Genomic DNA, 13,999 nt, shown 5'->3' on the forward strand with positions numbered 1-13,999 from the left:
TAGATCATTCCTAGGCTTTTTTTTTTGTGTACTATCTGGTCGCACTTCAAGTTGCTAAGTCAAACCTTGGTTGAATGCATAATGTCCTCCTAGGTCCCATCCCTTACATCAAGGGCAAAGAAAATTCGCCTTGAGAAGTCTGGAACAAAGAAACGGGACTCGGGCTCGGCTCGGACTCTGACTCGGGACTCGGCTGGACTCGGGAAAGTGAAAAACTCAAGAAATTTAGAGATTTTTAAAGATGTAAAACTTGTTTCAGACACCCTTTATTGAATACACCTTAAAGACACAAAAACATCATCAAACTCGACTCATTTGATTACATACACAAGTATACATCAATCACATAAGCATAAACGCAAATTGTAGCTGAAGAAAATAACAAGCATAGATATATAAATATTGTCAAATGTATACAATATTACAAAACTCATGGAATAAAAAATCCATGTCATCATATGATCATCATCAAATGTTTCATACAAATACCAAAGGTAAATAGTAAATGCTAAATACAACTACAAGTGTACAAGCCTATGGCTCAGAGGGCCGTGCAACTGAACCCTCTCGCCCTGGCCCCCTGCGAAGGCGTTTAAAGTAGGTCCTGGATGATTTAGCAGCCATAGTCGCTCCTCGGGACACCATGCCATGCTCACCAACATCAGGAACAGCTGTGTCATGCTCGCCAACGTCAGGAACAATTGTGTCACTATGAGTCTCAGTATTTCCTGTCTCTGCTCGTGCTCTCTGCTCCTCCTCTGCCATGGCTACAGCCTCAGCTTCTATATCTACCTGGTCAATCCAATCAATGTCATCATCACTAAATACAGCTGTAGGAGTCCCAGGAGCTGTCTGATTCTCATTGGCCCACTCTGCTTCAAGATCAACCTCATCTAGAATGATGGGAGACATGTCAACTGTTGCATTCTTTCTCATTCTCAGGCAGAGGTTGTAGTGAACAAAGATGAGATCATTCATCTTCTCCACAGATAATCTATTGCGCCTCTTGGAGTGTATGTGCTCAAACATACTCCAATTGCGCTCACAACCTGATGCGTTTCATGGTTGGCTCAAGATGCGAATGGCCAACTTCTGAATATTTGGTGTCTCTGGGCCAAAAAAGTTCCACCAATGATCTGAGTTTGAAATGAGAAAAATAAATAAAATCAGTCTCACTCATGAACTCATTTAACAAGTTACAATATAGTATTGAATAAAACTAAAATTAAGCCTAACAATTTATTTTTACCTGGCATCATAGTTGTCCTACCGTCTTTGGCGACAGGATGAGAGAAGGTCTCCCCTTGTGCATCTGAGAACATCTGTAGCTCTCGAAAAAGGTCTATCTGAGAAGTACCAGCAGGTCTCATCTTCTCCATGATTGCATATAGCCCATTAAGGACCTCCACATCAGACTTGAAAGAAGGGATAAAACGGAATGCCGGATTCAGATAATAGGCTGTCGCATGGATGGGCCTATGAAGCTGACGATGCCATCTCCTATCAATGATCTCCCAAATGGGACCATACTTGCTCTCATCTGCTCCATAGACGAATTTGATGGCCTCCTTCGCCCTATCCATGCCCTCATATATATAGCCCATTGTAGGCTTATCTCCATCCGCAACTCGCAATAAAACCACCAAGGGCTTAACAAACTGCAAAATTGAAAATATTGTGTAATTTAGAAAAATGAGCAAATAAGAGAATACATATAATAATTTATAAAACATGAAGTTAAATTGTAGAATTTATAAAAAAATTACCTTCACTATCTCATCACAAGGGACCCAAAAGCCTTGCTCATCAAAAATGCAGTCTGCCATTTTTATCCCTGCCGGGGTGGTAGCATAGGATGAGGAAGACCACTCCTCACCAACAATCATACATCTCAAGGCAGACTTAGACCTAAGCATGGACTGCAATGTGAGGAAGTTTGTGGCAAATCTTGTGATTCCTGGACGAGCTAACTCCTTCCGCTCTGTGTATTGTCTCATAAGAGCCAACACCCATGAATGATTATATACAAATTTGTAGACATTTCTTGCCCTTTCTACACATCTCTTGACCCATGGGATTTTTCCAATATCCTCCAACATGAGGTCAATGCAATGAGCAGCACATGGAGTCCAAACTATAGATGGGTGCCTCTCCATCAATAGTCTACCTGCAGCAACATAATTTGTTGCATTGTAAATTGTAATTAATGGAGGTACAAACTACAAGATAGTAATTAATTTGCAAACAAAATTAGTTTGTAATCAAAAGTTTACCCACAGCAACATAATTTGCTGCATTGTCGGTCACTGCCTGTACCACGTTCTCCTCACCCACATCTTCAATCACCTCCTCTATTTGCTCACATAGGTAGGTGGCATTCTTGCAATGGGCGGAGGCATCAATGGACTTGATGAAAACGGTGCCCCCTGAAATAAAAAAATAAAGCTAGGTCAATGATCATTCAATAAACCATTAGATAAAAAATAAAAATTTAAAGACTATATGAAACTAAAATTAATCAATCACCTGTGGAAGAAACAAGAAAATTAAGGAGAGTTCTATTTCTCCTATCCGTCCAACCATCAATCATGATGGTGCAACCTTTAGTGCTCCATATGTGGCGTTGTTCATCTAAATCCTTTTTCACATCATCCACCATTTGAGACAAAATGGGTCCCCTCAAATCACTCTCACTAGGGGCTTTGAACCCCGCCCCGCATATGGTAATGGCATCAACCATTTGTTGCCAATAAGGAGACCTGTCGCAAAGAAACTCAATGAGATAAGTATAAAAATTCAATGAGATAAGTTAAGTATAAAAATTAAAACAATCAAAGTTATCAAACATAAAAGTTAGTAAAACATTCACCTGGCTACAAAGAATGGAATACAGCTGTAGCTCCAAAACCTGCCAACTGCCATTTTAGCAGCATCATGGACCTCCTTGATCCAACCCATGCCCTCAAGCGACGGTTGGGACCCAGGAGTAGTGCGAGGCACAAAGAAGGAATCCAACCTAGATTTACGAATCCTAGGTCCAATGGTAACATTCCCACTAAAACTACTAGTGGTAGGAGCATGAGAAGTGGCGGTGGCACTGCCACTTATAGAAGCAGAAGCAAAAACAGAAGCACCAGCAGTAGCAAACTGAGTGGGACGATATGGAGGTAAGGAAGAAGGGCCTCCAACACAACCTAACTGTGTCCCTCTTCCTAAAACTGTCTCTCTCCCAATGGTCGCTCGATCCTCCTTTTGTTTCTTTTTTCTTTCAATCTCCTCAACCATTACATAACAATCACATACGGCCTCAGGGACTGCTTTTAGGCATGGTTCGACATCATGTCCACGCACACCAACAATATGGTATTTCAGTCTATATATACCTCCATGGAATATTGTTTTGCAAAACATACATTTTGTTTGCCCCTTTCCTTGTCCTAGAAAATCCTCATGATATTTCCAAGCAGGGTCCTTTCTAATGGGGGGTCTAGAAGCTGAAGTAGACATTTTAGGATAGTTTTGTGAAACTTGAAGTTGAGGCAAATAATAAAGTGAAGTTTGCTGCAATAAAACATTACAAATACAAAATAAAATTAATACATACATTCAAAAAAACTAAAGTAGGGTTTGTAAATTTTTTTTTTAAAAATTGTAGGGTTTGTCAAACCCTACTTTAAAAATAAATAAATTTACAAGCCCTACATACAACCCTACATAGTACAACTACATACTACATGCTACATACAAATTACAAAGATACAAAAGATCTTGCATACAAGAAAATGTAAAACTTTCAAAATAAATGAATAGAAAATGGAATTTTTGCATACAAGAAACAAAATAATGTTCAAAAAAACAATCTTACCTCTTACAACAAGCTTGAAATGAGCTGCAAACTCTTCCTATCCAACTCTTGATGCACCAAATCGAAACACAATGCAGCTCCAATGTGACAAATTGAAGAAAACTTGAGCTTCCTCCTTGCTGGTTTTTCTTCTATGCACCCTTGTTTTTCTTCCCAACTCACTTTACTCTTCCTTTTTTTGCAAGTGAATGAAATGAAAGTCACTTTTAGGGCTAGAAGACAATTAACATAAAAAAACGGATTTAAAAAATTTGCAAACTAATTTTTTTTTGTGTTTTAAAGTATGTCCACGCCGGCCGAGTCCAAGGCTCGGGACTCGCCGAGTTTGGCGAGTTTGGGCCAAACTCGCCAACTCAGCGAGTCTGAGTCCGAGCCCCTGGGACTCGGCAGGCCTGACTCGGACTCGGACTCGCCTAGTCTGGGCGAGTCCCGTTTCTCTGGTCTAGAATGTCATCCTGATCCTGAAATTTGACTTAAGTCTGGAAAATTGAAGAATCCTCCAAAAACTAGATTTTGCATTATAACTCCTGGAGGTCCGAAACCACTCTCAAACATCCTGACAGTATATATGGAATATAACTTAAAGTATAAGTGACATTTCCTTTATACTTAAATGTTATATTCCATATATAAATCCTGGCGTAGAGGCTAAAATATCAAATTTTGCTCCTGACCCTTCCAAAGGGTCCAGAGCGAATGTGAATTTCGCTCCTGACCCTTCCAAAGGGTCCAGAGCAAAATTTCACAAAGGACCTAAGATTTCACCTAAGTCATTGAATGGTTGAGCAAATTTGAAAGGATAGGGAAGGAAATGGATCTAGGATCAAGTCTAAGGCAAAGTCAAGTCAAATCCAAGGTGAATTGAGCCTAGAATAGGAATTTCACTCCTGACCCTTCCAAAGGGTCCAGAGCGAATTCCTCTATAAGACATTCTACATTGCCCAAAGCCATGAGCTAATCCATGTCCTAGGTATTATTGAAGGCAATTCACTTGTTTAAATGAAGAAATGTGGGAAACGGAGTCAGAAATCAAACCCAAAATGCAAATTTTCCTGACCCTTCCAAAGGGTCCAGAGCGAAATTCATATAAGACCCTATTTCTTCACAAAATCTTGAACTAGATGCCAACTTGAGGAACAAATTCACTTGATCATGATGGAAGGAGGCCTAAGAAGTTATATCCAAGCCAAGGAAGGGAGGAAAAAGGTGAGAAATCAGCCCAAGTAAGAATTTCGCTCCTAACCCTTCCAAAGGGTCCAGAGCGAAATTCTCCATAAACCTCATTTTCTTCCTTGTTTAGACCAACATCTTAGTTCCTTGGGCATATTTGGAAGTGGATTAACATGTCTTTGCCTTTTGAAGTGATGGGATGTGAAGGGGTGAAGGATTTTGTCCTAAAACTTGAATTTCGCTCCTCACCCTTCCAAAGGGTCCAGAGCGAAATTCTTGAAAACACCTATTTTCCCCTTGGAGGAGGTCAAATCCTTGGTTTTTATGGCGTGGATGGAAGTGAAGTGATATGTCCTTGCCTTTTGAGGTAATTTGGAGTTGAAAAAATGAAGAAATGAGCTCAAGACATGAATTTCGCTCCTGACCCTTCCAAAGGGTCCAGAGCGAAATCCTCAAAACCTTCTCTTTTCTCCCAATTTTGTGTTGAGCCAAGCATTGATCAGGATGAATTGAACTTGAAGATGTCCTTAAGCATGCCTTTGAATGGCTTGTGATCACCAAATGTGAAGGAATTGAGCTAAAACTTGAATTTTGCTCCTAACCCTTCCAAAGGGTCTAGAGCGAAATTCTCTAAAGGTCTTGTCCTTGGCCATGATTTGGAGCGAATTTCTCCTTTCAGGCCTTCTTAGGGGTCAAACAGGTATTGCCTTCATGAGAGAGGGATCCAAAGTTGAGTGTTAAAGGAAAACAAGGTATGAAGAATGAATCTAGGTGAAGGAAAACAAGCAAATGGAAGGGTCAGGAGCGAAATTTTCAAAATCACCTAGTTTGTTCTTGATGAAGACTAAGATATGGATTCCTAGGCCTTGGTGGAGAGAAGGCTAGCATGTGCTTGTCTTGGGAGGCAACTTGGAGTAAGAAAATGATAGAATTTGAGTCTAAGGAAGAATTTCGCCCTTGACCCTTCCAAAGGGTCTAGAGCGAAATCCTTAAAACCTCTATTTTGCTCCCAATTTTGCATCAAACCTAGTGTTTATTGAGATTAGAGGCATCCTTAGGCATGCATTTGATCAAGTTGTGGTCACAAAATGTGAATATTTTGTCCTAGAATGCAAATTTCGCTCCTGACCCTTCCAAAGGGTCCAGAGTGAAATTCTCCATAGGTCCTGTCCTTGGCCTAGGTCCAAAGCGAAATCCTTTTTTTTGGTCTTTTTGGGGGTCAAATAAATGATGTCTTCAGGAGAAAGCGATTCAAAGGTCAAGAGAAGTTTAAGGCTAAAGGAATGTGAATTAAGCCTAAAATGCAAAATTTCGCTCCTGAGAGCGAATTTTATTGTAGGGCCTATCCCTGGAGAGGATCTTGAGCGAATTTCATTCTAATGCCTTCTTGTCAAAGATATGAAAGGAAATGCTATGTTAGAATGAATTTATTTGTACTTAATCACCTTTTGGTTTGTTCTGCAAATGGAAGAAAATTAGGCCAGGACAAGGACGACCTATTCTAAGCCCATCATTATCAAGGACACTTCAAAGGCATGGAGGAGGACTCAAGGTGTTTTGAAGCGTTGGAAGACTACAAGTGTTCGAAGAGTTCCAGGCTAGCCTCAAAAGACTCCATTCTACCACACAAAAGACCCACATGATGACAAAGAAGAATGACCTTACTAACACTTCAAGGCGAGGTATGCTTATCAAGCACATAGAAGATCAAGGAGTGCATCTTTATTCACATCAAAGACAAAGGAGGATCAACCAAGATACAAACGTCAGACAAGGTGGCATCCCAGTCACTTTTCCTCTAGTCGGATTGGTCCACCTCAGCATGTCCAGATTCAATTAACCTAATTTATCAAGGACGACACAAACTTCGGTGTACCTACCCTTGCTTCCTATTGGTCCTCACTCCTAGAATGTAATTTTCTCATTGGCTAAGGAAGTTTGTTAGAACAAACCCTAATTAGGGTTTCTATCTTGTAATCCTAGCCATTGATTCTAAGTCAATCAGAGCCATCAATTTGTAAAGGGGTTCTCTATATAAAGCCCTGGCTCTTCATTTGTAAAGGTTAATAGTGAGAGATTAGTTAATAGTTAGGGAGTTAGCAAAAGAGATAGTCAATAATTAGTAGCTCAATAGTAGATAGCATTTTAGAGTAGAGTAGAAAGAGAACGCAAATATTGTTGCCAAGAGATTGTTGCAAAAGACATGTAAACTTCATTGAAGGAATGGTGAATTCTGTGTCGATTCTACAATTTGCATGGTCTCTATACTTCTCAAATTTAATTTCATGTTATTAGATGAATAGAAGAAATTTGTATGATCAATGGTGAAATTTGTATATCCATACTACTAGCGGTTTGTTGATTGCAAACTTGCCTTGCATAGTCAACTGGAATCATTCAGCTTAAGCTTAACTTCAATTATCGCTTCTTCATTGATATGCATCAACCTAACGGTGTCTATGCTTGTAGCGGTGATCTGAACATCATAAAGCTTTCCTTAGAAGATCGCACTAACCTTTTGGAGATGATCCAAGCATGTCAAAGCAAGACTTAGTTAAAGTTTCATCAAAGGTCATCCATTGCTCCTACATTCTTAGTGTTAGAATTAGATCCTTCTCCAACCCTTATCCTTTTCCGTTTAAAAAAAATCAAGGATCAGTAAAGACCCACGTTCCAGTGATATCCAAAGCAAATTAGACGCTCAGGTCATCGAATGTAAGTCCCCTTGTGATTCTAGCAAAATCGCATCATACCGCAAGAGCTTATCCACACGTAGAGAACCTACAATCAGAACCTTGGAACTACTCCGATTGATCCTTCTCCGAGATCTTCAGCATTCGGGGAAGCTTTATTCAAGAGAGGACAAGGTACCTTTAGGTATTTTATTCTGTGTTTGGTCGTGTACAAAAGACACATCAACAGAAACCAAATTGGGCCCATTGGTTTGGCCCATGGCATTGGAAGTCCCTCACTGTTTTTTAGTTTTCTTTGGTCTATATATTGGATGTTTGAAATGAAGTTTGTACGCTTGTAGATTGTAGGGGTTATGTTGCCAGCATTTCTCCACATAGGTTGAAGTTCTCCAGTGAATGACAGATGCTATGAGCGTGTGTTGTAATCTGGTAGTTGTGATTAATACATAATTGTGCTCCTTTGATGTTTTCTTTTTTCTTGTGAAGGGTTTTCCTAAGGTGTATCTTGTATTTTGTTTTTCTCATTTTTGTTGAAATTATTTAGATCTATCTCTACTTACATTGTTTCTCTCATTCGGTTAGTGTAAAAAATCTATACTTTTTGCCTAGTTTCATTGCAATAAGATTAGCCTCAAAAGTTGATCCAAACTCATTTGAGATTGGAAGGCTTCCCCAAAATTTGACTTGGTGAGCTTAGTTGTTATAACCTTAAGGAGGTGTGATATGGAAACTTTGAAGTTATCTTGTTAGATGATCATGGTACCCATTTTGAAGCTATAATTTATTGATAGGTAATGGTCCCAAGAAATTGCTCAAGTTGTTTAGGACATGGGATAGATGTGTCTGATCTGGCATCCTGAATATCAATGGTTAACTGTAGATGGAAATCAATAGTCTTGACTGCAGATTTACATCCACCAATCAAAATTTGATTTAGATATCTATATGTTGCTTGAGAGAGACATGGATCTGGCCTTTTTCGCTAGTTCTAACAATTAAGCTGCTCGCTATATGCATTTATATAGTCATAAAGAGGAGACTCAATATTTTGTGCTTCACCAATCTTTTGGTTGTTATGTTGTTTCTCTGTTGATGAAATGGACAAGTTTTATCTTCTTAGTGCCTGATTTTGGCACTGTAATGAATCCAATGCATTGAACGCACAGACAAGTCATGTTGGTCCTTTGTTTGTTTCCATATGTGATGCATTTTTTCTTGTGTTTATTTTTGCATTTATAACTTATCTTTATAATAAATTAGCTGGTAAGGCATACAATAGGTATTGTTTGCTTTGCACACTAAGCATAATTGATGGCTTTATGACAGTTATTCTAGATATGAATTTGGCTACTTTCTCTATGTTCTCTTCTTTGTGGCATTGCCTGATATTTGTAAAGCTGTGATTATGTTTGGCTTTGATGTGGCTCACTCATCTCTTGTGGAGAGGGTGATTTCTACAGTTATGTTGATTGTTAATGATTCTCTCCTCAAAAAATGTTAATGTAAAAGTAATATAAATTTTGGTATCATTAAAAATGTGGCTTTTTCTCTAACCTATAAATAACTAGGCACTTTTTTTAGTTCCATACGGAGAACCTGTCCTGCCTTTGGCCATCCTTGTTTCTTGTCTTCCCTCATCTCTGCCCCTTTCCCCACCTTACCCATTTCTTTTGCTCTCCTTCTCCCGCTCTCTTCCTCTTGTCCTTCCCTTCTCTCTCCACCTTTCCGTCACCCACCTCTCTCTGACTATATATTTCATTGCTTGTTAGTGAATTCACAATCACCAGAAATAAGGTTTTTATTCACTTTTTCTGTTTTCTAAAGTAGCCTTACAGTGCTTCATGTGAAATTTGTCCTAATTAAGATCTTAATTTTTAAATGTCTGGAAGAATCAGTCGCTTTGGCCATCAGGAAAGCCCCTCTTGGAAATTGGTACTACTTTTTATAAATTTGGGCATTACTTCCCTTAAGCAGGATAGAAGATTTATTTATTACATGCTGTGTTCTGTAACCCAAATTGTGTATAAATAAGCACAATGCAGTCTTGTATACTTCTACGGCTGAGAGTAGGGGATAAATATATTGTTTGAGCAATTTTTAAAGCAAGGAAACCTTATGAGAATCTTTTACTATCGCTAAGGGAGAGGACCCAGCAGTTGAGCACCCTAACTTCATGCCTCTCAAAATCCTATGTGATAATTTCAAATCAATTCCCCAATTTTTAAAGCAGTTTACTTAGCAAGTCCCCTACTTATAACTAAGGTTCCAGGTCCACATCATCAAATATGATGCCACTCAGTATGCTTTTCGTTGAGGTGTCCAAAAAGGCCCCCAAAAAAGGTTAGACCAGTAGTTGTGCGCTAAGTCATGTTTTATTGGTGCACTTATATGGCATCACATGATTTGTTGCTTTTTAGATCTAATGACTATATTTCATTCTATAATGAGTACTCATCAACACTAACAACTTTAAAGTCACAACTACTAGTGTTATATTATTAAAAATATTGGGCATTAAATCAACAAATATTATCAGAAGTTTTAGAACATGCTCAACTACTAGGTCCTCTACCCTAATTCAGTCCTACGATATTTTTTGAGGTTGTTTGGGAGCAATAGGCTTCTAATTCTTGCTGAGTTCACCTGACATAAGGATGCACAGGTCCAAGTTGCCAGAGTTTTCCCACATTTGGTTTTTCCAGGGTAAATTTGTGTCATGCTCTGTGTGACTTTTGTTATATTTTACTTGCTCAAATTTCTATCCTTCATCTTCTGTAGTTCTAGACTCCCCTTCAAACAAGAAACATGAGCATAGCAGTATATATATCATAATTTCATCCTAAACATGCTAACCGTGTTGGAGATTTAAGGATGGAATGTTATCCTAATTACAGATCAGAGATTCAACTCATTTGCTTTAATATCCAGTTACCAAACACCAAAGTTGAGCCATCCCTGTCCTATAACTTTCCCGGTCAATGGTTAACCTTGATCTCAATGAAATTATAACTAGTGTGTTCCATTTTATTGTATGGAAAATCGAACTGATTCTATCAGCGTAGTGAATCTTGGGTGAATCCTCCGAAGCATTTAATTAGTATTCTTGTAAAGTTAAAAAGGATTCTGTTGTTCATATTATAATTTGGAAAGAACGATATAAAAATATAACATCTCACTTTTGACCAAGAAGGGCTTCTGATATTTTTCATACTTTACAGGTACATATTTCTTTGTCGGGACAGAATCAAATGAGAGTAACATGGTTAACAAATGATACCGGTGTGCTGTCAATAGTCGAGTATGGAACATTGCCTGGAGTATATAATTATTCAGCTAAGGGAGGAAATACTTCTTATTCTTACTTGGGCTATAAATCTGGCCCGATTTATGATGTTACAATTGGGCCATTGGATGCGAATACAAATTATTACTATCGCTGTGGAACTTCTGGTCCAGAGTACAAATTCAAAACACCACCATTGCAGTTTCCAATAACTTTTGCAATTGTGGGTAAGAGGAATATTGCTTTCATCCTAACTATTGCTGCTCTCTAACTGTTGCTTTCATCCTAATGATGGATCATGATCCTAAACATTGATGGTGAAGAATATTACTGTGCAATCCTGAAATGAATAATGTTAACATTATGGACTGTAGAAATTACATGACTTCAATAGAAATATTTCTAATTTTCCTCCTTTCCGTGTCTTCTTGAGCTGGCTTCTTTCCTGATCTCCCTTCTAACAATTGACCAAATATGGCTGTAATTCCTTCTAGATTAATTAAAGGTTAAGTTTGGCTCAACAATTTGTTCTGTGAATATTCCAAAGCTGGTGCGGTGCCTTTAAACCTTAGTTGCCAGAAACGCGACGGTCGTTTCGCGTTTCAACGCGAGAAACGCGTTTCTCGTTTCTAATGGCTGTTTCTGCAGGGAAATTCTTTTGACAGGTGTTTTCCATTGTTTTCGATTTGTCATAAAATAATTGTTTTCCATTATAAGTGCAGTAAAATAATTGTTTTCTATTATAAGTGCAGTAAAGTAATTGTTTTTAATAGGTTTGACAGTAAAGTAATTGTTTTTAACAGGTTTGACAGTAAAGTAAATGTTTTTAACAGATTTGACAGTAAAGTAATTGTTTTTTTATTGATTTAACATTGACAGACTGATTTTTTTTGGCATGTGAAATTGCATGTTTCATGGCTTAACTTTGGATTAACTAGTAGATGCAGATTATAGTTTTCTAAGTCATGTTAGTTACATTAAATATATAACTTTAACTAACAATAATTATACAGCCTCATGCAAAATATTTCAATATAATTATCTACAATTCATGCAATGCAATATCTTAATAATTTATCTCCTAATATAAATATCTACGGTTCATGCAAAATGCAATATCTTAAAATAATTTATGTTTATCTTCCACTAATGTTTCAGAATAAATTTTTTTAATGAAAATATATATAAAATTTCATGCTTTTTCATTTATGTAAAATATTTTTTTATAATAATAGCTTGTATATGTGTATATTTTTATTTTATATATATATATATATATATATATATATATATATATATATATATATACGTTTCTTATATGCAACCTTTAAATATTCCGTAATTTAGCTTTAAACAGCCAATGTAATGTCTTTTTCCTTGGATTTGCAACAGGCGACCTAGGACAGACTAAGTGGACAAATTCAACTTTACAGCACATTCAACAGACAAACTATGATGTCTTCCTGTTGCCAGGTGGTCTTTCATATGCAGATACCCAGCAGCCGTTATGGGATTCCTTTGGAAAGCTGGTAGAGCCTTTGGCAAGTACAAGGCCATGGATGGTCACAGAAGGAAATCATGAAACTGAGACTGTACCCATTGTTGTAACAGAGCCATTTATTGCTTATAATGCACGATGGCAAATGCCTTTTGAGCAGAGTGGATCAAGTTCAAATCTCTATTATTCCTTTGACGTTACAGGAGTACACATAATAATGCTTGGCTCGTATGCGCGCAATGGAAAGTATTCAGACCAATATGAGTGGCTCCAGGTTCTACTTTTCCATACTTTGTATCAATATATAGGCTTGTTAATTACATCTTCCAGACAATATCATATGGAATGTGAACACAGTCGTTAGATAAAAGTTAACTCAAGCATTCATTAACTTTTGGAAATCGCAGGCTGACCTTTCAAGTGTAAATAGAACCAGAACACCATGGATTCTTGTGCTCTTCCATACCCCTTGGTATAACAGCAATGCTGCTCATCAAGGTGAAGGTGATGAGGCGAAGAAAGCCATGGAGCCACTACTTTATGCTGCAAAAGTTGATGTTGTCTTTGCTGGCCATGTCCATGCCTATGAACGCTTTGTAAGTATTGTATAATGCTTTGGTTGGCTATTTTCTGCACCAATATCATAGACAATTGTTGTTTCCTTATTGCTCGACTAAGTTGTATGCCTTGTTTCAGACTCGAGTTTACATGGATGCAATCAATCCATGCGGAGCTTTGCATATAACCATAGGGGATGGAGGAAGTCCAGAAGGCCTTTCCACACAGTATGTGAAAATATTGATATGATTTTTTGTACTTTCTGTTTGTTTTTCTGGATAATGGGTGTCATACTTGATTAATTTTCCACAGGTTCCTGGACCCACAACCTCAATGGTCACTGTTTCGAGAAGCAAGCTTTGGACATGGTGAGCTTACGATTTACAATGCAACTCATGCACATTGGACTTGGCATCGTAATGATGACAACAACTCAGTTATAGCAGATGAAGTCTGGATAAACAATCTAAGCTTTTCAAGCAATTGCACCAAGTGAAGTTCAAACAGAAACCAAATATCAATCATATTACTAAACAAGCAACTGATGCTCTTTGCAATATATCTTATAAACAAACAACTGATCCTCTTTGCAATTGCAATAATGAGTAATTACTAATTTATTAAGGTTAAGCAAACTGTAGGTGTCAGTTGATTTGGAATTCATGATGACATTAATTATTTTTTAGAAGGCTCTAGTGCATTTGTGATAGTGGCGCACCATGTTGAAAATTTCCCTAGAAGTAGTTGAGTTGGGCAGAAAATTGAAATGTATTCACCACTTTAGATGTATGCTGGACTTTTCAATTGGCTAAGCCAATGCAATTGCGTACCTTGTTAGGTGAAGTTTTGAGGTGAGGCAAAATTATTACATGTTCAACCATGATTTATATATGCGAAACTTTTAGCCACTTACTCACTCAAGTCTAGGAAAA

The 13,999-nt window shown here is 37.8% G+C and overlaps 1 protein-coding gene across 1 annotated transcript in view; it reads left to right on the forward strand.

Moving 5' to 3' along the window:
- The window catches only part of LOC131061252 (purple acid phosphatase 18), a 46,481-nt gene extending 32,790 nt beyond the window's left edge, over positions 1 to 13,691 (forward strand). The window contains exons 2-6 of the mRNA XM_057994819.2: positions 10,947 to 11,238; positions 12,404 to 12,783; positions 12,917 to 13,105; positions 13,206 to 13,294; positions 13,380 to 13,691. Of these exons, the coding sequence (XP_057850802.2) occupies positions 10,947 to 11,238; positions 12,404 to 12,783; positions 12,917 to 13,105; positions 13,206 to 13,294; positions 13,380 to 13,563 (1,134 nt within the window). The 3' untranslated portion in view covers positions 13,564 to 13,691. The remainder of the gene's footprint in view (positions 1 to 10,946; positions 11,239 to 12,403; positions 12,784 to 12,916; positions 13,106 to 13,205; positions 13,295 to 13,379) is intronic.
- The last annotated feature ends 308 nt before the right edge of the window (positions 13,692 to 13,999 follow it).

Source organism: Cryptomeria japonica, chromosome 11 (genome assembly GCF_030272615.1).
Source record: "Cryptomeria japonica chromosome 11, Sugi_1.0, whole genome shotgun sequence".
NCBI lineage: Eukaryota > Viridiplantae > Streptophyta > Pinopsida > Cupressales > Cupressaceae > Cryptomeria > Cryptomeria japonica.